We start from the raw sequence: 27,530 nt of genomic DNA on the forward strand, positions 1-27,530 counted from the left end.
TCTTATTTTTGGCTGTTTCTTTCTCTTATTATGTTGTTTTCACTAAGTTTCAAACCCAAGTTGACACTTAAATTTGAGGAGGCATATTAAAGTAATAATAAATAGTTGACAGCTAGTAGTTAATAGATGAATATTTATGAAGTTAGTTAGTAATATCTCTATGGGGATAAGTATTGTTTTGATCCTTAATGTTGAGGGTCAGAATCGAAACCGTTCCCATCGTAATTTTTTATTTAGAATCATCCTTAACGCTTTTTCGTATGAAAATCGTCATTTTTAATAAATTTTTTAATTTTATTCCTAAACTACCCTTATTTTAATAAAAAATATAAAAATTAAAAAAAAGAACGCGTTTTGGGGGGAACGGGGAGGGAAGGAAACGTGTTTTTGTTCGGGGGGTGGGGGGAGGGGGAAGGAAACGCGAAGGAGGGAGGGGAGGACGCCATCACCTTCACCACGGGTCTCCACCGTCGCTTCTTGCCATCATTGCCACCTTTGGGTCCTTCGCCACCGAGCACGAGCAGCGAGAGAGGAGATCTGAGAAAGAGAGAGTGGAGCACCGATGGAGGGGATGAGGCCGCTGCCATAGCCGCCGCCACCATCCGACACCTACATTGTCGCCGCCATGGAGTGCGTCGTGGGGAAGGGGAGCCCGAGCTTCCGATCTACCCAGCCGTGGAGTGTGTCGCTGTCATTCATGTATGCTCCTGCCACTGCCGATCTACCCAGTCGTCGTTGCTCCATCGCCCACGAGTTGCCGGTGGTCCTGCTTCGGCTTCTACATCTGCTTTTTCTTCTGCATCTGCTTCTTCTTCTTCTGCATCTGCTTCTGCTTGTGTTGATTTTTTCTGCTTTCTGTTTCTTCTTGTGTTGATTTAGTTATTGAATTTGTGTTGATTTGTTGAATTTCTAATTCTTTGATTTTTGAATTTCTGCTTCTACATTTGTTTTTACTTTGTGCTTGATGTTGTTATTCTTGCTGGTGTTGGTGTTGGTGCTGGTGGAGGTAAAGGTGCCGGTAGGGGTGGAGGGTATTTTTGTCCAGAAAAAATTAAAAGGACGATTTTAATACGAAAAAAAAACGTTAAGGATGATTTTAAATAAAAAATTACGTTAGATCGGTTTTCGATTCTGACCTTCAACATTAGGGACCAAAATAATACTTATTCCTATCTCTATGTATATAGTTTAGCTCTTACATAAAATAAAAACAAAACAATATATGAAATTTACTCGTCTGTAATATCTCTATTTTCTTAACATTTATAGACATTAGTTAACGGTTATAACTAATAAATAATCAAATCAACTATATATTTTATTGATGAATATAATTTAACTATATTTTTAAATAAATTATTTTAAAACATAATTAATATAATTACCTCAATCAAATGAAATATTTTAAAATGAAGAATACACCATCCACCTATGGTTGTTCATAGCCAGACCCGGCCTGAGGCCAACCAGTTTGGGCTGGTTGATGAAAATGGTACTTTGCATACCATGTGCATGACACATGGCTATTAACGGGTCTTTCTTGCATAATTTTAAAATTTGAGTGGACTAAATTGCACATTTTAAACTTCAAAAGAGCCAAAGAGGTAAATTACACGTCAATAAAATTTTGGTAAATGCTACGATATTTAAAAAGTGATGTATACTTAAAAAAAAAAGTTAATATTTAATTTAAAAATTATAAAAATAAATAATTTTTAAAAAATTAAAACTTACTAGATAAGTTAAAAAAAATTTAAATACCAAACTCATAAAGTCGTAATCACCGTATGAAAGCCAAGAGAATGAACAAGGTTCCTCTTCTTCAACCTTAATTTAATCTCTGCTGCTTTTTTTTTGTCTTGGATTTTTGTGGAACAAAAGTGAATACAGGTCTCGAAGAAAGGGGAAGGTTCTTCTTCGTGTTCTTCGGTGCCGCAACATCCTGGTGTGGACAAGTTGGAGGAAGGTGAGGAGCTTCAGTGTGATACTTCTGCTTACAACACTCTTCACGATCAAAGCATTGTTGAGTAGAATTTGCATAATCTAAAGCTGAATATATTTTAACAGTTTTGATATTGTTCGTGACACTCTGGGCTTAGTTCGAACAGAATTCCCCCACATTGTATATTTCATGGCAGGGACATAGGTGAATTTAAAGATTTAATCATCTTTGATGTTTTTGCTATTAATTATCATTTTCCACTTTCACGTAGAAGTTGATATCAAGCTTTGTATATCTAATTGTTTTGGGTCTTCTATCTGTTTTCATTTTTACTTCTATTGTTTGACAATTTCATATTGTTGTGATGTTGGATGCACTCAAGGCGGAGAAAGCTTCTTGGAATTCTATTGGAATTCTATTGTGGGTAGGACTTTGCTCATTTAGTTACTATCATGTGCTTACATAACTTGCAGGCTTAATTTTGAAAAATATGGAATCATAAAACTTTGGCTCAACTTCATATAAATCTTTCTATTATGGCACTCTGTTTAGTCCTTTATAGAGAAACCAAATGGGACCCCAAGCAATAAGTTTGTTTGCACGAAATAGGACTACATGCTTCTATCATTTGTTCTACAACAATTATCGATACAACATTTCTGACAAATTTCAAAGCTAGTAAATAGTATAATTAGATATGATAAATTCTAGCTCTAGGCAAATGTGGTTGATTAGTACTAATTGCACAAAAAAATACTAAAACTTCTGAAAACTCCTTAATTATTAGCTGCAACTAACATGAAAGATGCATTTTTATGTTATAATAAAAAGTATTTTTCAATCATAGAAGTTTACTTCCACTTCATTCTTACTCTCTGTCATATCTTCTTCGGTTTAGTATACAGTCTGGTAGTTAACTTGTTGATTTGTAGGTTTGGGACTTAAGCTCTCATCTGAATGCTCTAGCAGAGTCAGAAACAGAGGGAAGGCTTGTATTTGGTAATATTTGGTTATTTCTTTTTCTCTGTTTAGCTACATTTTACTCTAGCACGTCTTATGTAAAATATGAGGCTTGACAATAGTCACGCTTTTTAGGGGATTGCAATAATTGTATTTATCTCTGGGAACCTAGGTCTGCTGGCTGCTGCAACATGGAATATTGACAATACTCCATTTGTTGGGCATACTGCTAGTGTTGAAGATCTGCAAGTATGTATTAATGCAAAAAGCATTAGCTGCTCTTGTACTTCGAATATTCTTGCAGTCCTATCTGTAATGTAATGAGATGTATGTGCAATTAATCCCTGCAGTGGAGCCCTACAGAGCCTTATGTTTTTGCTTCTTGTTCCGTGGATGGAAGCATTGCTATATGGGATACCCGATGGGGGAAGTTGCCAGCGGCATCTTTTAAAGATCATAATGCTGATGTGAATGTAATGTCATGGAACAGGTATTAATGCATTCACTTTATGATGCTTCTATTTCAATGTCCTTCTATATGTCTTTCTTACTTTGTACTTGATTGTACCGAGTAGGTTGGCTAGTTGTATGTTTGCCTCGGAGTGATGATGGGACAATTTCCATTCGTGATCTGAGATTACTCAAGGTATGAGCTCTAAGATTATAGCGCTCAAGATCACCCTGCTATCTCCTTAAAGAAAAACAATAAAATAGTAAACATGCTTTCATTCAGAATAAGGATCTCAATTTCAAAAACTTGATGCCGATTTATCATTTATAAATACCACAAACTAATTGGCAAGTGCATCGGGTCATACCAAGTAATAACTTAGGTGAGTGAGTGTCGATCTCACGAGAATTAATGGATTAAGCAACAATAGTTGAGTGATTAGGCTAGTTAGACAAGCTAAAATGAGTGGTTTCAAATTCAAATAGCATAAAACAGTAAATCAGAGAATGCAAGAGAGCAAACAATAAATGGTTGGTGAAAATAGTATGAGAAAATAGTTAAAGCTTTGGAGATGTTTAAATTTCTAGATTAACAATTCTTATCACTACTTTAGTCATGCAAATATTCAATTCACAGCAAAGTTTAAGTGATTAAACCCTAATTTCTTAGTAATTTAATCTCTTCTAACTCAATCAACCGCCAATTCCTTGGTCATGTAGTTTAAATTAGACGATTAAGTTCAATTCTAGTTTATGAGCTACACAAACCCTAGGTATCCAAAAATGAGGCAATTATATGTCACGTATCGCATTAAATCCAGATAATTAGAGAGCCGTGAGGAATTGATTTCAAGCAGTAATTATAGTAACATAATTTTTCCAAGATTAAACAAGAATTCAAATAGAAAAAGAGTTATCTTCCAATATACTCTAATTCCTAGAATGAAGAATGAAATCAATCTTTGAATTTAAATCAGTGCATTGATTAAGAGTAGAATGACAATAGTATTAATCTATTAAAATAAACAGAGCTCCTAAACTTAACAATGGAGATTTAGTTGCTCATGGCTTAGAGAAAAACCTCGAGTAAAAAAGTGTAAAAATGCGAAATGAGGAAGAGGAAGAAGAGAGCTCGAAAGGCTAAATTTTTTCTCCTTTTATATCTAATCCTAATTGATACAAAATTAAAATTCTAAAACCTACTATCTTTTCTTCATTCAAAAAGTAAACTAAAAACTAAAATAAGTCTTCCGTGGATTGTTGATGCACGTGTGGTCCTTGCAATTTCAACTTTTCGGATCACTTGGCGTTAAACGCTGAGTAGTGGCGTTCATCGCCACCTTCACAGAGTCCTTGCACAAATTACGAGGTACCTGGCGATAAACGCCGAGTCATGGTGTTTATCGCTAGTTTGGAAGCAACTATTTTTCTCACTTTACTTCTGAACAAAATTTGTTAAACTCGCTCGAATTTTTCTTGTAATTAACAAAATAGCAGTACGACTCAAAGTAGCATTCGTGATGGTGTAAAACATCAAATCTCATAAAATCTCAACAAATCCACATCTAAATTACTAAGATAAGATAGAAAATATGCTCACACATCACAATACCAAACTTAAATTGTTGTTTGTTCTCAAGCAATTGAAAACAATACGAACCTGAGATGTGGGTTTGCCTAAGAGTTGAGTTTTCAATTAAGTTCCTGTCTATTTTATGAGTGGGGTTGATAGCACTGTAATCATGAATAGTTTTGGCATCTCACTTTCCCTTGGGAGCTTAGGAATGCCAATATCATTCAGAACTAGAATCCGAATAATATTATGAATTCTCTCTCTTTTAACTTCTAATTAATCGTTGAACACAGTATTTTTTTCTTTTCTTTGGTGCTTTGCACCTTGAATCTAGCCGTGTCTCTAAATGTTTTGTCTCAAGTTTTACTCGACACAGAATCATCACAAGCACTTAATTGGAGAACTCTTTGAGTTCTGATTTTTCTATTGATTCTTCCCAGTCAATGGTGCTTATAGCATTTAGCTTTTCTTTATTTGCAATTGGCTTTGACTATAAGTGTTATATCTCAAGAGTTCCTTGACACAATCACGCTACAAGCATATAGTTAGGAAAACAACTCTTTGAGCTTTGATTATATTTAGCCTTCCTAGTAATTGATGTTCAAAGTTTGGGCCTTGTTTTTATTTTCTTTTTCTTATTGTTCTTTTGTTTCAAAGATCAATTTCTTGTTTAATTTTAGAGAATTCATAATATTTCTCTAAATTCTTGTTCTTAATGAATTGACATCCTTTGTTCCAAGATTAAATATGCATTGTTCTTTTTCATGCATTTAAAATCACAGATAAATACTACACCATCTAATTAAATAAGAAAATTCTAAATATAATCTCAATTGTTCATGCATTACACCACTTTTTTTTCTTGTACTTTGAATTTAAGCTCAGTAAGCTATACATGAGGCATCCTTTTTTTAAATAAATATAAAAATAAAAATAACTAAAATAAACTAAACAGACCGAAAACACTAAAGATCATGCAAAGGGCAGAAAGTAAATCAATAGAAAACAGGAAATAACAAAATAAGAACGGAAAAGGGAGTTAGAACGAAAGAAAACTCAACCACCTCAGACATCCTGGTGGTCGTCCATCCTAGTGGTTGTCAACTCCATCAGGCTAAGCTCGATGGTATATGCTCTCAGTCATCCTATGTCAAGTCTCATCTGGGAGAGTTTCTAGTGCTGACTCTGTTGCTCAGTCAAAACCTACTGAAGGAGGGCACCATGACCATCCTGGCCAATCCTCAGCTGTTCAATGGAAGAGGTCAGCTGATGCCAATACTTCTGCGGTAGGAAGTAATGTCCCTGAGGCATCATGGGCTGCTCCTGTTGAAGAGGGAGAACCTGCTCTCCCTCAACTGCGGGCTCATTTCTCGCGGCTCATGCATACTCTCTGGCATATTCCATAGTCCTCCTAGAGATCGGCCTTTCTGTGGGATTGAGAATGTCATTCTCTAGGCGCACTCTTGAGGCATCACACGGGCGGTGGATGAGATGTGGGAAGGCCAGGCTTGGCGTGTATGGAGGTGTTGGAGGCAATGCTGTATATCTGCTGTGGAATTGTGATCTCCACCTCCACCCCCATTCCCTAGCATGATGTAGTGGATTATAATAGCCCGATCTACGGTAATCTCAGAGCGGTTACTAGTCGGAATGATGGAGTGTTGGATAAACTCCAACCATCATCGAGCCACCGGCTTCAGATCTTGCCGCCCGAGCTGATTTGCTTGCCCCTCTGAATTCAGCCTCTATTAGACTCCCGGGAGGCATATGTCTACAAGAATCTGATCATGCCTCCGATCGCCACTCATCCTCTCACTATAAGAGTGATCATCGTTCCTCAGAGGTGGCAGTTGGAGTGCCTCCCTTACACTCTTTGGGCCGAAGTCCAGAATCCTACCTCTTCCCATAGTGCGGCGGTAGTTCTTGGTACTAGGATTCACATCCCGAACATGCTTATATGTAACCCACGCATTTCCATAAAATTTCTGAACTTTCAGCTGGCCCACTTTAGTCTGCGGGTTAAATAACGTTCCTCAGACTCTTCTCTATATCTGCTCCTGAATTTTTGGATACCTATCCGGTTTGAGGTTAAACCCGACTTTTGAAATCACTTTCTTCTTGCTGGTGAACTCAAAGAAGTGCTCTTCGTGCAATTTAGAGCTGAACCAGTCGGCGTCAAACGAATCGGTCTGAGGGGCCTTTTCCTTCCTCATCCTTGAAGAGGACTCTCCTTCCTTTGGTGCCATGTATAACAATCAAAGAACAAGCGGCACGACAACACCAAACTTAAAGATACTAAAGATTGGGTTGCCTTCCTTTATATATATATTTACCTTAGTGCTTAACGCCCAGATAGTGGCGTTTAGCGCCACCAATACAGTGACTAGATCTTCAATTGGAGCACCCTTGGCACTAAACGCCAGGTCTCAACGTTTAGCATCACTAAGATAGTGGCCTCTCCTCAAAATATATGCATCTTGACACTAAACACCAGGTCTCGATATTTAGCGCCACTGAGACTGTGGCTTCTCCTTGAAATGCGTGTGTCTCGGCATTAAATGCTAGGTCTCGACGTTTAGCGCCACCCTCATAGTGATTGCCTCCTGGTGCCAAACACCAGGTCGTGGCGTTTAGCATGGAGGCACCCGAATAGAAACTCCTCCAGAGTATTTTGAACTCCCTTCTGATTGCACCTGTTTCTGTTATAAACACTTTGTATGACTAAAATAAATATAAAAAGAAGGAAAACTATAAATAACTAGAATAAAGTAAATAAAACAAAAATCGAAGGATACTAAAGATTGGGTTGCCTTCCAAAAGCTCTTCTTTAACGTCACTAGCTTGACGGCCAGTTCTGTTAAGTCAGCAGATGAGCAGACCTTTAGCGATCAACTTCGTCTCCGAGATAGTGCTGTAGCCTCTGGCCATTGACAGTGAACCTCCTATCAGAGTTTTTTTTGTTGGAGTTCCACATGACCGTAAGGAGACACTCTAGTTACTACAAACGGTCATGACCACCAGGATTTCAGCTTGCCAAGAAAATTCTTGAGCCTTGAATTAAACAATAAGACTTTCTGGTTTGGTTCAAATGTTCTGGTGGCTATACTTCTATCATGCTACACCTTTGTCTTCTCCTTATAAAGCTTAGCATTTTCATATGTTGACTTTTCGAATTCATTAAACTCGTTGAGTTGGAGGAGCCGTTTTTCTCCTGTAGCTTTGGCGTCAAAGTTCTGGAACTTTGTTGCCCAGTAAGATCTGTGCTCCAACTCCACTAGCAAGTGACAGGCTTTGTCATAGACCAAATGATATGGGGACATGCCGATAGGAGTCTTGAAAGCCTTCTGGTATGCCCAGAGAGCATTATCAAACTTTCTAGCCTAATCTTTCCTTGAAGCACTAACGGTCTTCTCCAGAATCCTCTTGAGTTCTCTATTAGAGACCTCGACCTGTCCACTTGTCTGAGGATGATAGAGGGTAGCTACCTTATGATGGACTTTATATTTCTAAAGAAGAGAGTCCAACTGTTTGTTGCAGAAGTGGTTTTCCTATCACTGATTAGTGTCATTGGGACACCAAACCGGCTGAAGATATATCTCTGAAGAAAGCTCATCACCACCTTGGCATCATTAGTGGATAAAGCTACTGCTTTTACCCCCTTGGACACATAATCTATTGCCACTAAAATGTATTTGTTTGCATATGAGGGAGGAAAAGGTCCCATGAAGTCAATACTCTACACATCAAACAATTCAATCTTTAATATTCCCTATTGTGGTATCTTATTATGGTTGGGAATATTTTCAGCTCTCTGGCATTTGTCACATTTCCTCACAAAATTCCGAGCATCTTTAAAGAGAGTTGGCGAATAAAAACCTCGCTGGAGGACCTTTGTTGTTATCCTCTCATCACCAAAGTGACCACCGTACTCGGAACCATGACAATGCTAAAGAATCTGATGTGCCTTTTCATCTGGAATACATCGTCGAATGATACCGTCTGAGTATCTCTTGAAAAGATAGGGTTCTTCCATAAGAAATACTTGACATCACCGAGCAGCTTCTTCACTTGCTATTTAGTATACTCTTTTGGGATGAACCTCATAACCTTGTAATTTGCAATATCTACAAATCATGGGGCTCTTTGTGTAGCAAAGAGTTCCTCATCAGAAAAAATCTCATTCACAGAAGTGGGTTGTTGTACGACATCTTCAGGCTCAATCCTGGAAAGGTGGTCAACCACTTGATTCTCTGACCCTTTCCTGTCTTTAATCTCAATATCAAACTCCTAAAGAAGGAGAACCCACTTGATCAATTTTGGTTTAGCATCCTGTTTGGTAAGAAGGTACTTAAAAGCAGCATGGTCAGTATAAATAATAACTTTAGAATCCATCAAATAGGACCTAAACTTATCAAAAACATAAACTACAGCTAATAGTTCTTTTTCTGTAGTTGTATAATTATTTTGTGCATCATTTAGCCTAAGATTAGCATGATAAATGACGTGCACAAGCTTGTCTTGTCTCTGCCCTAAGAGAGCTCCTATAGCATGGTCACTGGCATCACAAATCAATTCAAACGGTAAATTGCAGTTAGGAGGAGTTATGATGAGTGCAGAGACAAACTGGGCTTTCAGAGTTTCAAAATCATGTAAACAATCATCATTGAAGCAAAAAGGAATGTCTGCAACAAGAGGTTGCTTAGAGATTTAGCAATTTTAAGAAAATTAGTTTTGAACCTTCTATAAAAACCTGCATGTCCTACTCCGGATTGTCTTTACATTAGTGGTGATGGTAATTTTTCAATTACCTCTACCTTAGCTTTATCAGCCTCTATTCCTTTACTTAAAATCCAATGCCTAAGAACAATACCTTCAGTCACCATAAAATGACATTTTTTCCAATTTAAAATAAGGTTTGTTTCTTGGCACCGCTTCAAGATTAAGGAAAGATGTCTTAGGCAAGAATAAAAAGAATTAACGAATACAGAAAAATCATTCATAAATACCTCAATAAACTTTTCAACCATGTCAGAAAATATTGAAAGCATACACCTTTGAAAAGTTGCTGGGGGCATTGCACATTCAAACGGCATCATCCGGTAAGCAAATACACCAAAAGGACAAGTGAATGCCGTCTTCTCCTGATTTTGAGAGTCCACTGCAATATGATTATATCCAGAATACCATTTAGAAAATAATAAAATGCATATCCAACTAACCTCTCAAGCATCTAATCAATAAAAGGCAAGGAGAAGTGGTCCTTCCTAGTTGCAGTGTTGAACCTCCTGTAGTCAATGCACATACGCCACCCAGTGACGATTTGTGTGAGAATTAGCTCATTATTCTCATTCTTGACCATTGTCACGCCTCCTTTCTTGGGAATAACTTGTTTATGGATTTAGCCGCCTTTGTGGTTGCACTTCGGGTTTAACATCCTCCTCAAGTAGAATCTTGTGCATACACATAGTCGGACTTATCCCTTTCAAGTCACTAATGGTACACCCAAGAGCTGTTTTGTGGCTTTTAAGCACCTGTATCAACACCTCTTCTTCATCATGACTTAGAGAGGAGCTAATAATCACTGGATAGGAATCTTACTCGCCTAGAAAAACGTACTTAAAAGAGGGATGCAAGGCTTCAACTCAGGCTTGGGTGGCCCTTCCTCTTTAGCATGTGTGTATGTTTTTTTCCTTTTGTGGTGGTGAATCATCAATCTCTAGCAAACCATTCTCTAAAGGGAGTTCTAAAACACTATCAAGCTCTTCCGCTTCAAAGACCTATTGAATCAATGGCTCAATTAAATCAACTCTCATTGATTCCTCAGAATCACTAGGATATTGCAAGGCCTCAAGCACATTAAGGACAACCTCTTCATCATTGACTCTCAGAGTCAATTCACCCTTTTGCACATCAATAAGGGATCTTTCTGTAGCTAGAAAAGGTCTTTCCAAAATAATGGAAGCATTCACATCTTTTTTCATATCCAGTATTATAAAATTAGCAGAAAAAATAAAGGGTTTTACTTTCACTAATAAATTCTCAACAACTCTAAGAGAAAATTTAATTGAACAGTCAACAAGTTAAAGAGAGATTCTAGTGGATTTTACCTCATCAATTTGGAGTTTTCTCATAAAAAAAAGTGGCATGAGATTGATACTTGCTCCAAGATCATATAATGCCCTCTAAATAGTAATATCTTCAATGGTGCAAGGAATTAAGAAGCTTTTCGGATCTTGCATCTTCTCACGGAGATCCTGTTGGATAACTGCATTGCATTCCTTGGTGAGCACTACGGTTTTACTCTCTTTCCAATTCCTCTTATTGGTCAACAATTCCTTCATGAATTCAGTATAGAAAGGCATTTTCTCTAGAGCCTTTGCAAATGGGATGTTGATCTGAAGCTTCTTGAAGACTTCTAGGAATCTTGAAAATTGGTTGTCTTTAGATGCCTTTTGAAGCCTTTTAGGATATGGAATTTTTGACTTGTACTCAGACACTGAAGACTTCACTTTGTATTGCTTAACATCAATCGGAAAAAGGTTGTTTGGATGCCTCTTAGGGACGTGCTCCATTTTGTTCTGAGTCTTCTCCGGAACTTCTTTTTCAACCGACTCGTCACTAACCTGTGCCTCTGTACTTGCTACCTTACCGTTTTTCAGATGTAACACTGTATCTTTGGGGAAGGTGTGTGGAGACCTCTCAGTTACTTGATTGCTTAACTGACCCATTTGAACCTCCAAGTTTCTAATTGAAGTTCTGGTTTTTTGTATGAAACTATTAGTATTCTTGAAGAGTTATGCAGTTAGAGATTCCAAATTAGAAGGTTTCTGAGAACGAGAGGGCGCATGGACTGGAACTGACGGTTGTTGTTGTTGTTATTGAAATTGTTTTGATGAAAATTACCCTGAGGAAAGGAGTTGTTGAAATTTAGTTGCCTCTGTGGTTGATTTTTTTCATCCAAAATTTAGGTGATTCCTCCAACTCAGATTTTAAATCTTGGAAAAAAGGTCATTATTGGGAGTTTGGAGGAATTACCCATATAATTAACCTGTTCAGAGGCAAATTGACCATAATCATAATTTTCACCCTGAGAAAATTCACCACTCAAGTCATAAAGAGCATCTTATGTATTAATAGCTCGAACTTGTAATTCACCAAAGTGTTGAGTAATGGCATTTATTTGTTGAGACATGACTTTATTCTGAGTAATAATAGTATCCAAAGCATCTAGTTTCATGACTCCCTTCCTCATTGCGGTTCTCTTAGAAGAGTATAAATAATGGTTGTTATTATTAACCATCTCAATCAACTCTAGAGCTTTTTCAGTGGTTTTCTTCATATGAAGAGATTCTCCTGCAGAATTATCTAAAGAAGTCATGGCGGCCTAAATAATCCCATCATAAAAGATTTGCAATTGTTTCCAGTTTGGAAACATATCGAGAAGGCACTTTCTTAGCATAACCTTGTACCTCTCCCAAGCTTCATAGAGAGATTCACCCTCTTGTTGCCTGAAGGTCTGAACATCGGTTCTTAGCTTGGTCAGCCTTTGAGGTGGAAAGAATTCAGTCAAGAATCTGCTTACCACATTGTTTCATGTATCCAGGCTCTCCTTGAGTTGTGTATCAAGTCACTGCTTGACTTGGTCCCGTACAACAATTGGAAAGAGAAACAGCTGATAAACATCAGGAAGGACTCCATTAGTCTTCATTGTATCACAAATCTGCAAGAAATTAGAGATGAATAAGTTTGGGTCTTCCTACGGGAGTCTATGAAACTGACAGTTTTGTTGCACCAAAGTGATGAATTGAGGTTTCAACTCAAAGTTATTAATAGCTAAAAGAGGCACAACAATGCTACTCATAGAAAGTAGGATTTGGAGTAGTGTAAGAACCAAGAGTTCTCCTAGTATTAGGAATAACAACATTGTTATTGTTTGGCTCCATAGTGATTTCTTTAATTTCCTCCTCAGAATTCTCCTTGAGACTTTCAGCAGCTCTATAAGCTTTAGCCTGCTGTTGGCGTCTTTTAACAGTCTTTTTAATCTCAGGATCGAAATTAAGAAGAGGTTCCTTGTTCCTGTTCCTACTCATAAACAAACAGAAAATAAGAAAAAGTGGGAATCTATACGTCAGAATGAAGAGAATTTCCAGTGAAGTAAATCAGATAAAAGAAATAAAATAAAACAAACTAAATAAAATATAGAAAGATGCAAACATTTTTAAAATAAAATTAAAGAAAATACTAAAAAAATTTTGAAATTAAATAGAAGAAAATTTAGAAAATAAAATGAATAAAGTAAATAAAAATAGCTAAGAAAATTTTGAACTAAACGAGAAAAGAAAAAAATGAGAAAATTAAATCAAGAAAAATTCTAATCTAGGTAATTAAACAACGGATAATTGTCAATCACAGTTAATCTCCGGCAATGGCGCCAAAAATTTTATGTGGATTTATGAATACCACAAACTAATCGGTAAATGCATCGAGTTGTATCAAGTAATAACTCAGGTGAGTGAATGTCGATCCTACGAAGATTAATGGATTAAACATCAATAGTTGAGTGATTAGGCTAGTTAGACAAGCTAAAATGAGTGATTTCAAGTTCAAATAGCCTAAAACAGTAAATCAGAGATTGCAAGGAAGCAAACAGTGAATGGTTGATGAAAATAATATGAGAAAATAGTTAAGGTTTTGAAGATGTTTAAATTTTCGGATTAATAATTCTTATCAACCACTTTAATTATGCAAAGATTCAATTCATAGCAAATCTTAAGTGATCAAACCCTAATTCTTTAGTAGTTTAATCTCCTCTAACTCAAAACTGCCAATTTCTTGGTCACTTAATTTAAATTAGAAGATTAAGTCCAATTCTAGTTTATGAGCCACACAAACCCTGAGTACCCAAAAATGGGGCGATTATACGACACGTATCACGTTACATCCAGATAATTAGAGAGTTGTGAAGAATTGATTTCAAGATGTAATTCCAATGATATAACTTTTCCAAGATTCAACAAGAATTCAAATAGAAGAGTTATCTTCTCATATACTTTAATTCCTAGAATGAAGAACGAAATCAATTCTTGAATTTAAATCAGTGCATTGATTAAGAGTAGGATGACAATAGTATTAATCCATTAAAATAAACAGAGCTCCTAACTTTAACAATGGAGGTTTAGTTGCTCATGGAACCTCGAGTAAAAAAATGTAAAAATGCAGAATGAGAAAGAGGAAGAAGCGAGTGCGAAGGGCTGAATCTTTTCTCCTTTTATATCTAATCCTAATTGATACAAAATTAAAATTCTAAAACCTACTAACATCTTCTTTTAATTTAATTTTTAAATTAAAAACCAAAAATGTCTTCCCTGGAATTGCTTGACACGGCCTTGGCGCTAAATGTTGAGCAAAAAGCCAAAAATGCCACCTTCATAGAGTCCTTACACAAATTACGAGGCACCTGGCGCTAGGCGTTTATTGCTAGCTTGACAGCAAGTTTTTTTTTCTTTTTTTTTTTCGTCCTAATATTTCTTGTAAATAACAAAATAGCGAGATGATTCGAAGTAGCATCCATAATGGTATAAAACAACAAAATGTCATAAAAGCTCAACAAAGCCACATCTAAATTACTAAAAAAATAAGAAAGATGCTCAAGCAACATGCACTTTCTCCTTGTTAACTCGTGCCCGCAGGTTTTCAAGTGTTACAACTTTCAAATTATAACTTTACATATTTGGCTTCAATTTTTATGTCCTATAGCATGTTGATGGTAACCCAGTTCATTAGTACACTGGTTCACCTCTCAATCTTTCCAAGCCGAGTCCCTTTATTGCAAACACATTAATACTATTTTTCTTTAAAACACTAAATCCTCCTAAGCTTACGAACCCTGAAGCACATAGACTGGTATAAAGAACGCTTTCTTTCTTAGTTCTTATAAAAAGGGTTTGGATCACGTTACTTAGATAATTTTTTTACCCTTGATTCATTATCCTTCGAGATGCATTATGGCGAAAAACTAGGTTACACAATGTCTGATCTTTCTGCTGATATTTTTTGGTGGTGTTGTCAGCTCATGTGAAAAGTGCACTAATTTGTGTATAGGAAGGAGATTCTGTGGTAGCACATTTTGAATACCATAAGCACCCAATCACATCCATTGAGTGGAGTCCACATGAAGCCTCTTCATTGGCCGTTTCATCATCCGATAATCAGCTTACGCGAGTAAAATATTTATATATCTGCAAATCCCGTTAATCAACTTCCAAACAGATTTTAGTACTCTTTTTAAACCGTCTATTTTGTGATCTTTGTTGATCTATTTTTATATATAAAATACTAAAGTTACATTCAACTTGATTCTACTAGAAGGAATTAACTTTTCTACTGTTGAAATGATTAATTATCACTGAAAGAAACTAATTAAAAAGTTTAGTGCCTAAACTAGAAAAGAAAAGGTGTAGATAGTGGGTATTATTTTTCCAATTCTGCCCTCTTTATTTCTAGTGTGTTGCCCATTTTACGTCGTAGTTACCCAAAATTAAATAATATTTCCCAAAATTAAGTCTATCGTTATTGAGATTGATCCAATTCAGACCTCTCAAGTAGTTAGTAGTTATTTTTTCAAAATCACAGGAGCTAAATGAAGTTGTCTCTGGAATTTTGACATGTGTTTCGAAATTCGAACGGCTAATATGGTGGTGGACAAATTGGTAAAAACAAACACTTTATTCAGGTGTATTTTTTGTGATCAATGATCTATCTAACGAGATGTAACTGACTGTACTAATTTGTGTAAGTTTTTTTGTATTTTGGTTCTCTAAAAAAAATGTTTTATCCCTGATCAAATGCTTTTGTATCCCAACAAAACGTTTTATATCCTAAGATTTTGCTTCTCATAGTAAATCCAATAGACTAAAATATAAGAACTGTTATCTATTATTATTATTATTAAGCACGAGAGTAAATGGAGATTAAAAGAAAAAACCCAAAAAGTTGAGTACGTACATATGGAACATGACAACATATCACTAAGAAACTAAAACAAATAAAGCTTATTAGAGCACACATCGTACGTGGTTAATCAGCATCTCCTGCAACACTACATACTGAATAGGAATGGTCTATTTTCCCCCCTAAAGCTATGTTAATAATAAAGAGAACCTGCAAAAACCGGAAATAATGGAGGAGAACTCAATGTGAGTTAATTATGTTTTTCCAATTTTAATATTGTTATTAAGTGTCCACTAGTGTACACAAAATTCTAGTTTTATTCTGATTTATATATATATATATATATATTAGTGTATCAATAGCCCGTGACTAAAAGGTTAAATTAGTTTAAATAATGAAAACGGTAAGTGATTTATAATTTAACTAAAAGGTCTTGAGTTTAAATAATGAAAACAATATTTTTTATGAATTATATAATAGAAGATATTTAAAAAAAAAGTTGAACACTAATCTTTTTAATATACTCATTATATATAGTAAGTATATATAGATAATTAGACCCACATATTTATCAAAATAAAATCTCCAATAAAAAAAATAAAAAACACTATATAGACATAAAAGTCATCATATATTTTTTTATAAAATACATGTGTTGTTTATTTATTTTGAATATATATTTTATATTGATAATTTAGTAATTGAAATTTTTTTGTGTGTGTATATCTAGCATCATTAAAAAAATATGTAATCTAAAATTTTAACTATAATGACTTTTTTTTTTCAAAAAAAAAATGTTTTTAGAATGGTCTCTATAAATATCAGAATCTCAATTGATATGTCATGAATAAAATACAGCAAATAAAACTGAGATTTGCTTGCAAACACCTAAGAATTCCTCCTTATTGAGACTTCTTAATTAAACTTTTTAAGGATGTATATATAATATCTATACCATGAGTTGAGATTTAAAAAGAAAGATTCATTTTAAAAGAAATCCAAACTAATTGAGGTTTAACTGTTACTTCATTTCACTGTTCAAAAAATTTATTCTTTATTTTCTTTCTTCTCTGAAATTTAATTTGGTAAACACACCCTTAGCTATTGGGTGCAGAGGCTCCTACCTTGCCACCAATTCCCTCTTGAAGCACCGTTTGGATCGCTACCATTCGGATCATCATCCTCCTTTTCTTTTTTGAACTACAATAAGAATGAAAATTATTAGCTCCTTCTTTGTCTTCACATCAATGAGTAAAGTCACAAATGAAAATTATTAAAAGAAAAAGTTTAGGGCCAGCAATTTTTGTGTTTTTTGACCAACATTTAACTATCAAAGAAAAGTGAGTGATTTCTCATTATTGGATACAATTTCACATTATTAAAAACATTATTGATGGCCAATTGATGGTTACAAAATATTAAAATTGCTAACCCCTAACATTTCTCTTATTTATGACTCACAGCATGATGGTAGGGTTGAGGAGGAGGAGTAGTAGTGGCGGTGGTGGTGGTCCTGTCTCTTGGAGAATAAATTTCTTGACCACCATAGTAGATTGAAGAGCTGTAGTAGTTAGGCTCCACCACACTCTCATTCTTGTTTGACATACCACTACTCTTACTTTTACCTGGAATTCAACGAGGTTCTATGCATCTTATCTAAATCCTAAATTCTAAATTCTAAACAGAAAAAATATGTGTATTTTCTCTATATATAAAAGATAATATCCCATTAATAGAAAATAAATCACATTAAATTTTATTTTATTCATTAAGTTCTAGTAAATAAAAAATTAAGTAAATTTTATTTTTTAAAAAATATTATATATTTTATTTGTGTTTTTCTTTTAAAAAAAACCGTATCCTTTCAGTATCTTTCTACGTACTTAGTTTTGAACGAACCTGATATTGCAAAATGTTTTCCTGCCACATCTTGTGTTCTTGAATAATCTCTCCCTCCAACCTTAAAAATAAAAAATTAACTGGATTATTGATTGTTGATATGTCAATTAGAAATTTCACAAACCAAATTACGATTTCTAACAGAAAAAGCATAAAGGGCTAACTTTTAGTTAACCAATACTAATTAATTTTAGATTTTAGGATTTATAATTTAAGGTGTAGGATAAAGAATTGATAATTTAATATCTATAATTTAAAATAAACAAAATAATTTAAAAAAATAGCTAATATTGACTGAAAGTAATTACTTAACATTATTTATTCTAATAATAAAAGGTTTTATTTTTTATTTTTTTAAATAAAAAAAAAAGTTAATCCACTCAAAAAAAAAAGGAAAAAAGAAGAGAAAAACTTAAAGAATGATGCATACAGATGATGAAGGCGGAAAAATGGAACCAAAGAGAGCGATGGAGGAAGATGAAGTAGAGGATGAGTCCTTGGGACCAAAAAATTGATCAAAGTTATTCATGGTTGATGAAGAAGATCCTTGTTTTTGGTTATTGTCCATATATCTTTATAGGAGCTATATACTTGTTATTTAAGGTTTTGAATTTGGATGGACTTGCTTCTTAACCAAACAATATAACTAATAACTCCTTAAAGACCAAATCATATATACGACACCCCAAAAACAGAAAAAGAAATAAAATATAAAGAAGAGAGAAGATAGGAGATAAGCAGAGAAGTTAGCTTATGTGTAAGAATTGGCAAATAATTTGTGCTATTTATAAGCCCAAAAATGTATATGCTTCCCCCCATGTGGCATGTGCTCTCATTTTCGTCACTTTAATTGCCAAAAATAATCATTTTATTATCCTTTCCATTAGGGCTTTTTTATTTAAAAATAGAAAAACTTTAAATCATTAGAGTATATCTATTTGGTTAGTCAAAAAGGTCCATTATATTTAAAGTTGGTTTATTAAGAATATATATAATAAAAAGTTAACACAATCTTTTCTTATATGGTTTCAATTAATATCCTATTTTTAAGAAAATGAGTGTTAAATTTATTCAATCATCATATGGTTAGTGATATAATTATTCATATTATTTTTGTCTATTCGTTTAAATTTTTGGAATGAGTGATTTTATCACGTGGTATTAGAACTCTATATTCAAAAAATTTTTAATTCGATCTTTATTAAATCTTAAAGTAGAAAAAATAGCATAAGATAAAAAAAAATCTATACAAAAAATCAAATAAATTCAAAAAATTCTTATTTGAAAAAAAATGCTAGAAATATAATCAATTAACCCTTCGTATTACTTTTTTTTTATCCGTTTAACCATTTAAAATAAGTGGTTTCATAACAAATACGTTATTACTACTTTATAATTCTCTTATTGACTAAATATTTCATTATTCATTATAAAGTATATATAAAGAAAAATACTAACTTTCACTTCAATAGATTGAAGATCATTACATTCATCCTTCCCTATGTATAAATGAAAATTATGAAAGAAAGTTAGTGTACTAATCTTCATCCTGTACAAAATTACATTTTATTCTCTACTTCTTCACTAAACTTTAAATTAAAATATGTAACATTCTTCTTGTCAAAAAGAATATTCCAAGAGGATAGCATTGTACTAGGGACCGAAAGTGGTGTGTGTATATATATGCTTTGCCTCTGGTAGTGGTTATTGGAATGAATATATATTAATTAGATTTTTGTGGAACCTTATCAAACCCTAGAGGATTCCAATCGAATAATATCGAGTATTAGGTTAGTTAAAGTAAAAATTAGTGCTAATGAATTGAGTATAAACATTAGGAAAACAAGCACATGGCTCAACAATAGCAATACTTAAAGGCTTTGTATTATTATTGAGGATAAAACTATTTTTTTTAATTTAAGTTAACAAAAAGATAAGAGAAAATTTTATTATTTTTCTCTCCTAAAAAATACTAAAATGACACTCTCTTTTTTTTTATTTGTAAAATGTAGGGTTAAGTACTGATTTTATTCCTAAAGTCTGGGGTAAAAATCAAATTCGTCTCCAACCTTTTTTTGTTATTAAAATCATCCTTAACGTTACAAAACATTATAAAATCATACTTTTGTTCATAAACAAATTTTTTTGGACAATTTTACCCTTTAAATAAAAATAAAAAATATTAAAAAAATCACCTCACCCCACCCCACCACCCCTTACCCCCACAGCCCCACCCCACCCCTTATCACTACCTAAAACAGAAAAAAAAGCAAAAGACAAACGAAAAAAGAGAGAAACAAAGGGGAAGAAGAAAGAAAAGGAAAGAAAGAAAAGGGAGGTAACGGCGGGAAAGAGTGCGGCCGCCGCCGTCGCTGTCGCCATTGTGTCGTGACTAGAGAGAGAGACAAAACGAGGAGATGAGAGAGAGAACGAGAGAAGAGAGGAACAGAGGGAGAAGAAAGGAAAGGAAGAAGGAGGAGGTGACGGTAGGGAAGAGTGACGGCGGAGAGCTGCTCTGTCGGCGTCGGACTCCATCATCGTCGTGAGGGGCTCTGCTCTTCCCCCTCGCTCGATTTGTCCTCCCCTCAGCCACAGCTGCGACGGCGATGGCGACGGCAGTAGCTTCTGTGCCGTCACTTCTTCCTCCTCTTTTCTTCGACCGCGACAGCGACGGACGACAGCAACACCACTCCTCTTCTCTGAGTTTTCCTCTTCTCTCTTTTTTCTCTATTCTGTCTTCTCTCTTTTCTGCGTTTTCTCTCTTGAGTTTGAAGGATTGGAATTTGGAATTTTCTGTCTTGAATTTTGAAGGATTGCTTTTATTGTTGATGAATTTTTTTAATCTGAGTATATTGTTGTTGTTGATTCTGTGTTAGTTTGGTTTAATTTTCCCTTTGTATTCATCAACATTATTATTGTTTGTTTGTTCATCAACATTATGATTTCTCCATTACTGTCTTGGATCTAATTACTTGTCTTGGATCTAATTTTTAGTTTAATGATTATATGATATTGTTTTGTCAAGTTTTTTAGCTTAACTTTTAGTTTAATTGAGTTGTTGTTGCCAAGTTTTTTTCTCTTGTTTTCACTTTAAAATTGAGTTGCTGTTGCTATTGTTGGTGTTATGATGGGTTTAGGGTTAATGGATGGATGAAGAATGATGTGGTGGTTAAGAGTGTTGGTGGTGCGGTTTGGTTCGGTTATTTGAAAAAAAGTCATCCGATCCAATTTTATATTTATTCTTCGGTTTGGTTGGCTCGGTTTTTTTTATCAACACCAACCAAACCAAACCAAACCAAACCAAACCAATTAAAATAGGTTTGGTTCGGTTCGTTTTTTCGGTTTTCCAAATAATTCAAAAAAATGTACATTTTGTTACCAATTTGTTTGTTTAATGTATTTGGTTTAGTGTGCAGGAAAGAAAATTAATTTTCATATTGGCCCAATAAACAAATAAGCAAGCCCATCTTAATATCAAATTCAGCCCTTATACCAGAGTGATCCAAATCTGGCGGCTGAAGGTTAAGAAAGAAAGAAACCCGAAAAGGCCCAAAGATGAGATCCAAGCCTATTCGGTGAAGTAACCTAAGCCTCACTTCAAGTTACTTCAACTCTAATTAATTTCTTTGAAACTTCCACCGAAAGCCAAAACTTCTCTCTTCTCTCTCCTCTCTCTTTCTCCTGGGTCACATCATTCAAAGAAGAAGAAAGAAGAAAATAGAAACTTTAGAAATCAGACCATAGAAAAAGACAAAAGGAATGTTGCCAAATCAAAGCAAAGAAGAGGGGCTACATCCAAGTAGCTAGTCTCATTCGATCAAAGCACATCAAGAAGTATTTTCCCTTATCTGCACCAAGAAACCAAGAAGAAAATCACAAGGTCACAAGTACAGAACAAGCAACAACGGAGAATGTGAAGTCAACTTGGTTTAGAAGCTCATCAACGTTCAAAATTAAAACTTGGAGCCAAAATAAGGCTCTACATTCAATATTGAAAAAGCTTGAAGAAAAAGGATGAGAGAGAAAAGATGAGTTGCATGCAACATTTTTGGTTTTTTCTCTCCTCTCTAATGAAGTCGTTGCAAATCTCTAATGATGGAGAAGAAGACAGTGTGAGGGATGAACGTAATTCAACCTTGGAAGCTTCACTCTTCTATATTAAGGGTGAACGGCCAAGGGTTGAAGGCAAGAAGAGTAAGTGAAAAGCACAGAGTTCAATTCTGATAGCTACTCAAGCTGATTAAGATATTCTCCTTCATGTTGTTCATTTAGTATTTTTTTTCTCAGTTTAGTCTGTTTGAGTCTCATTAAAAAAGGCAAACATGGTGGAAGTTTGCAAGAAAAAGCCAATGAGAGGTAAAAAGCATTGAGTTAAATTGTGAGAAAAAGCCATAAGATGTCTCAGAGTTTCTTTGTATATCTTTCTGTTTTGTTTCTTGATCCTGTGATGATTTTCTTTCAAGTTGGGTTAGCACTTTGCGGTTGAAATCTAGATTGAGGTCTAGTCAAATTCAGATTGCGTTAGAATCTGGATTTGTCCCAGATAGGATTGGGTAGATCCTAGGAAAGAATTGGTGATTGTAATATGATTAAAGATAGTGAAATTCCATTACAGTTGTGATGGAGACTGGATGTAGGCTACATCGCACTAAATAGCTGAATCAGGATACATTTGGGTATTAGTCCTTCTTCTCTACTTCACTTCTCTTTCTGTTACTCAGGAGACAAAATGAAAATGTCTCTCAACTCGTCACGAGACAAAAGTAAAAATATCTCCTAAGTTTCTTTGAAAGCAAAATTAATATTCAGCAGAAAAAGAAGCTAAGATTCAACCCCCATTTTCTTAGCCACTAATAACCATCAATTGGTATCAGAGCTTAGTCTCGAAGATATCAAACTTTGCAGCTTGGAGGAAAGGTCCTGATGGAAAACAACAATGGTTCCAATGTGGTGGTCTACACTCTGACAGAAGGGCAATCTAGCAACAGACCTCTTTTCTTCAATAGAAATATTTACAACTATTGGAAGGAGCGAATGAAAATCTTAATTCAATCTATAGATTACAATATCTGAAAGATCATTCTAAATGGTCCCCATGTTCCAACCAAAACAAGAGCAGATGGTGTAATCACTTCTAAGACTGAGGCTGAATAGAATGATGAAGATAAAAAGAAAATAGAGCTCAACACCAAAGCTATCAACTTGCTCAACTGTGCTATCAGCTTCGAGGAGTACCGAAGGGTATCAAGATGCAAAACAGCAAAGAAAATCTGGGACAAGTTTCAAGTCACCCATGAAGGTCCTACCCAAGTCAAGCAGACTAGAATAGACATGCTGAGCAAAGAGTACGAAATGTTCTCCATGAAAGAACGGGAGACGATTGATGAAGTATTTGAACGATTCAATGTCATCATCAATGGCTTGGATGCTATGGGGATCACTCACCCTGAACCTGTACTAGTGAGAAAAGTTCTGAGAAGTCTCACTAAAGAGTGAGAAACTAAAGCTATAGTTATAGTTAAGAGCAGTGGCATTGATCAAATGACATATGATGATATGAGAGAAAATTTATTTGCTTTTGAAACCACTTATTTGAAAAATGACATAAAAACAAAAAAATTGCTCTCAAATCATTCACTGAGTCCTTGGATGATGAATCTAGTGACAATTTATCTGATGACGAGCTTGTTCTTTTTGTTAAGAAATTTAGAAAATGATGAAGTTGAAAGAACGGAGCAAAGGAGGCAGTTCAAAAAAATCAAAAAGAGATTTAAGCAAGATCGTATGTCACAACTGCAAAGAGGTTGGACATTACAAGTTTGACTATTCGAAGTTGAAGAAAGAAGAAAAGACCAAGAAAGAAAAGAAGAAGGGGCTGGTGACCTCTTGGGAAGACCTGAAAAATGATTCTAATGAAGAGGATGAATCAAAGGTTAAGTCCCAAACCTGCCTCATGGCAATCAAACTGATGAGGTAATTTTCATTGAACCTATTACTGAAGACTTTCATCTTATGATTGATCATCTCATTGAGAAACTAAGATGTTTCTTAAATGAAAATAATGAACTTGAATCTCAAAATGACATCTTAAATGCAGAAAATGGTTTCTCAAAGATAAATTAAGGAAAGCCGAAACTGCTGTTGATCTTGTTGAAAAAAATAAGCGGTTAAAGGTTAAACTTAAGGGCTGTGAGAAACAAGATTCTGTAATTGTATATTTAAATTGTTTTCAAGAAAATGAAAGGTTACACAAAGAGATAAAAAGCCTCAAAGAGGATCTGGCCAACTTTGCTTAAAATTCTGAAAATCTGAATAAACTTCTGACTAGTAAAAAACCTATCTATGATAAGGCTGGTCTGGGTTTTCATAAGAAATCTGAAACTATTTTTGAAAAATCTCCTTTTTCAAATATGACATCCACTTTGGATGACATAAAATTTCAAAACCCAACTAATCTAAAAAAACAGCAGCCAAAAAAGTTTCGTCATTTATGCAATCGAAATAGACATTTTCCTATTCAATGTTTTCATAATGAAAGAATGATTGGAGACAGAGTGTACAAAGTAGTTGACAACTACAATGGTCTCGGCCAAAAGAGATGATTTAACATACAAGGATCCAAAAAGATTTGGATACCTAAGGTCACTTGAGATTTTTGTGTAGGTATGTGGTGTACGAAATTGTGATCATCAATGGCGCCATCAACATGGTACGCTCAATTGCAATCTCAACTCTTTATCACAATTTCGCACCACTAACCAGCAAGTGCACTGGGTCGTCCAAGTAATAAACCTTACGCGAGTAAGGGTCGATCCCACGGAGATTGTTGGTATGAAGCAAGCTTTGGTCATCTTGTAAATCTCAGTCAGGCAGATTTAAATGGTTATAGATGATTTATGAATAAAGCATAAAATAAAGATAGAGATACTTATGCAATTCATTGGTGAGAATTTCAGATAAGCGTATGGAGATGCTTTGTCCCTTCCGTCTCTCTGCTTTCCTACTGTCTTCATCCAATCCTTCTTACCGCTTTCCATGGCATGCTGTATGTTGGGCATCACCGTTGTCAATGGCTACAGTCCCGTCCTCTCAGTGAAAATGTTCAACGCGCTCTGTCACAGCACGGCTATTCAGCTGTCGGTTCTTTGGTGAGCAAAGGGGGTTCATCCTCCCAAGTCTCATTACCAAATAACTTGTCATTTAGCTTCATGATTGCTCCAAGGTACTTAGCAACTTGCTCTTCAGTGACATCTTCATCCTCTTCAGAGGAAGAATACTCATCAGAGCTCATGAATGGCAGAAGTAAATCTAATGGAATCTCTATGGTCTCAGTGTGAGCCTCAGATTCCCATGGTTCCTCATTAGGGAACTCATTGGAGGCCAGTGGACGTCCATTGAGGTCTTCCTCAGTGGCGCTCACTGCCTCTTTCTCCTCTCCAAGTTCGGCCATGTTGATGGCCTTACACTTTCCTTTTGGATTCTCTTCTGTATTGCTTGGAAGAGTACTAGGAGGGAGTTCAGTAACTTTCTTACTCAGCTGACCTACTTGTGCCTCCAAGTTTCTAATGGAGGACCTTGTTTCAGTCATGAAACTTTGAGTGGTTTTGATTAGATCAGAGACCATGGTTGCCAAGTCAGAGTGGCTCTGCTTAGAATTCTCTGTTTGTTGCTAAGAAGATGATGGAAAAGGCTTGCCATTGCTAAACCTGTTTCTTCCACCATTATTGTTGTTGAAACCTTGTTGAGGTCTCTGTTGATCATTCCATGAGAGATTTGGATGATTTCTCCATGAAGGATTATAGGTGTTTCCATAGGGTTCTCCCATGTAATTCACCTCTTCCATTGAAGGGTTCTCAGGATCATAAGCTTCTTCTTCAGATGAAGAGTCCTTAGTACTGCCTGGTGCAGCTTGCATTCCTGACAGACCTTGAGGAATCATATTGACTTGCTGAGTCAATATTTTGTTCTAAGCCAGTATGGCATTCTGAGTATCAATCTCAAGAACTCTTTTCTTCTAATTCGTCCCATTGTTCACAAGATTCCTTTCAGAAGTGTACATGAATTGGTTATTTGCAATCATTTCAATGAGTTCTTGAGCTTCTGCAAGCGTCTTCTTCAGATGAAGAGATCCTCCAGCAGAGCTATCCAATGACATCTTGGACAGTTCAGACAGACCATCATAGAAGATACCTATGATGCTCCATTCAGAAAGCATGTCAGACGGACACTTTCTAATCAATTGTTTGTATCTTTCCCAAGCTTCATAGAGGGATTCACCTTCCTTCTGTCTGAAAGTTTGGACTTCCACTCTAAGCTTACTCAATTTTTGAGGTGGAAAGAACTTTGCCAAGAAGGCATTGACTAGCTTTTCCCAAGAGTTCAGGCTTTCTTTAGGTTGTGAGTCCAACCATATCCTAGCTCTGTCTCTTACAGCAAAAGGGAATAGCATAAGTCTGTAGACCTCAGGGTCAACCCCATTGGTCTTGACAGTATCACAGATTTGCAAGAATTTAGCTAAAAACTGATGAGGATCTTCCAATGGAAGTCCATGGAACTTGCAATTCTGTTGCATTAGAGAAACTAATTGAGGCTTAATCTCAAAGTTGTTTGCTCCAATGGCAGGGATAGAGATGCTTCTCCCATAGAAGTCGGGAGTAGGTGCAGTAAAGTCACCCAGCACCTTCCTTGCATTGTTGGCATTGTTGTTGTTTTCGGCTGCCATGTCTTCTTCTTTGAAGATTTCTGTTAGGTCCTCTACAGAGAGTAGTGCTTTAGCTTCTCTTAGCTTTCACTTCAAGGTCCTTTCAGGTTTAGGGTCAGCCTCAACAAGAATGCTTTTGTCTTTGCTCCTGCTCATATGAAAGAGAAGAGAACAAGAAAATATGGAATCCTCTATATCACAGTATAGAGATTCCTTGAAGTGTCAGAGGAAAAAAAAGATAGAAGGAAGAGGTAGAAGAATTCGAACTTAGAAAGATAGAGTTCAAATTGTACATGTTAGTCCATAAATAGAAGGATGTGAGAAGAGGGGAAGAAATTTTCGAAAATAAATTTAAAAAGATTTTAAAAACATTTTGAAAAATTGAAGAATGATTTTTGAAAAATATGATTGGGAAAGAGATAAAGTGATTTTTGAAAAAGATTTTGAAATTAGAAATCAAAAAAATATGATTGAAAACTTATTTTGAAAAAGATGTGATTAAAAAGATATGATTGAAAATATATAGTTTTAAAAAGATATGATAGAGAAGATATGATTGAAAAACAATTTAAAAAGATTTGATTTTTAAAATCAATGACTTGGCTAACAAGAAAAGATATGATTGAAACATTAAATATTTCTCAACAGAAAAGGCAACATACTTGAAATGTTGAATCAAATCGTTAATTGTTAGCAAGTATTTTTGAAATTGGAAAGAAATTGATTTTGAAAATATATGATTGAAAAGATATGATTTGAAAAAGATTTGATTTTGAAAAATTTTGAAAACTTGAAAAAAAAAATTTGCATTAAAAACAAAATCTTCCCTCTTGTGCCATCCTAGCGTTAAACGCCCAAAATGGTATCCATTCTGGCGTTTAACGCCCAAAATGCTACCCTTTTGGACGTTAAATGCCCAGCCAGGCACCCTGGCTGGCGTTTAAACGCCAGTTTTCCTTCTTCACTGGGCGTTTTGAACGCCCAGCTTTTTCTGTGTAATTCCTCTGCTGTACGTTCTGAATCTCCAATTCTCTGCATTATTGACTTGAAATGAC

General features: G+C 35.2%; 1 protein-coding gene, 1 long non-coding RNA gene and 1 other non-coding gene across 4 annotated transcripts; 2 read left to right on the plus strand and 1 right to left on the minus strand.

Moving 5' to 3' along the window:
* Positions 1-1,824: 1,824 nt before the first annotated feature.
* LOC112702461 (uncharacterized) lies at positions 1,825-15,147 on the plus strand. Its single transcript, XR_003154122.3, has 8 exons — positions 1,825-1,966; positions 2,068-2,146; positions 2,325-2,366; positions 2,875-2,941; positions 3,075-3,151; positions 3,253-3,392; positions 3,478-3,548; positions 15,027-15,147. It is a non-coding gene; the product is annotated as an uncharacterized lncRNA (long non-coding RNA).
* A 695-nt stretch (positions 15,148-15,842) lies between these two features.
* On the minus strand, positions 15,843-18,647 carry LOC112702460 (uncharacterized). Of its 2 annotated transcripts, XM_025753490.3 has the most exons (5): positions 18,205-18,647; positions 17,775-17,835; positions 17,337-17,500; positions 17,000-17,075; positions 15,843-16,085 (listed from the first exon to the last, which is right to left on the minus strand). In XM_025753490.3, the coding sequence occupies exons 1-5, from the start codon at positions 18,340-18,342 to the stop codon at positions 16,069-16,071; spliced, it is 456 nt and encodes a 151-aa protein (XP_025609275.1). In that variant the 5' UTR covers positions 18,343-18,647; the 3' UTR covers positions 15,843-16,068. The 2 variants fall into 2 exon arrangements, with proteins under 2 accessions (XP_025609275.1, XP_072055213.1); XM_072199112.1 differs by lacking the exon at positions 15,843-16,085 and having other exon boundaries at positions 16,883-17,075.
* Positions 18,648-25,983: 7,336 nt separating this feature from the next.
* Positions 25,984-26,091, plus strand: LOC112704314 (small nucleolar RNA R71). Its single transcript, XR_003154946.1, has one exon. It is a non-coding gene; the product is annotated as a small nucleolar RNA R71 (small nucleolar RNA).
* The last annotated feature ends 1,439 nt before the right edge of the window (positions 26,092-27,530 follow it).

Source organism: Arachis hypogaea, chromosome 7 (assembly GCF_003086295.3).
Source record: "Arachis hypogaea cultivar Tifrunner chromosome 7, arahy.Tifrunner.gnm2.J5K5, whole genome shotgun sequence".
NCBI lineage: Eukaryota > Viridiplantae > Streptophyta > Magnoliopsida > Fabales > Fabaceae > Arachis > Arachis hypogaea.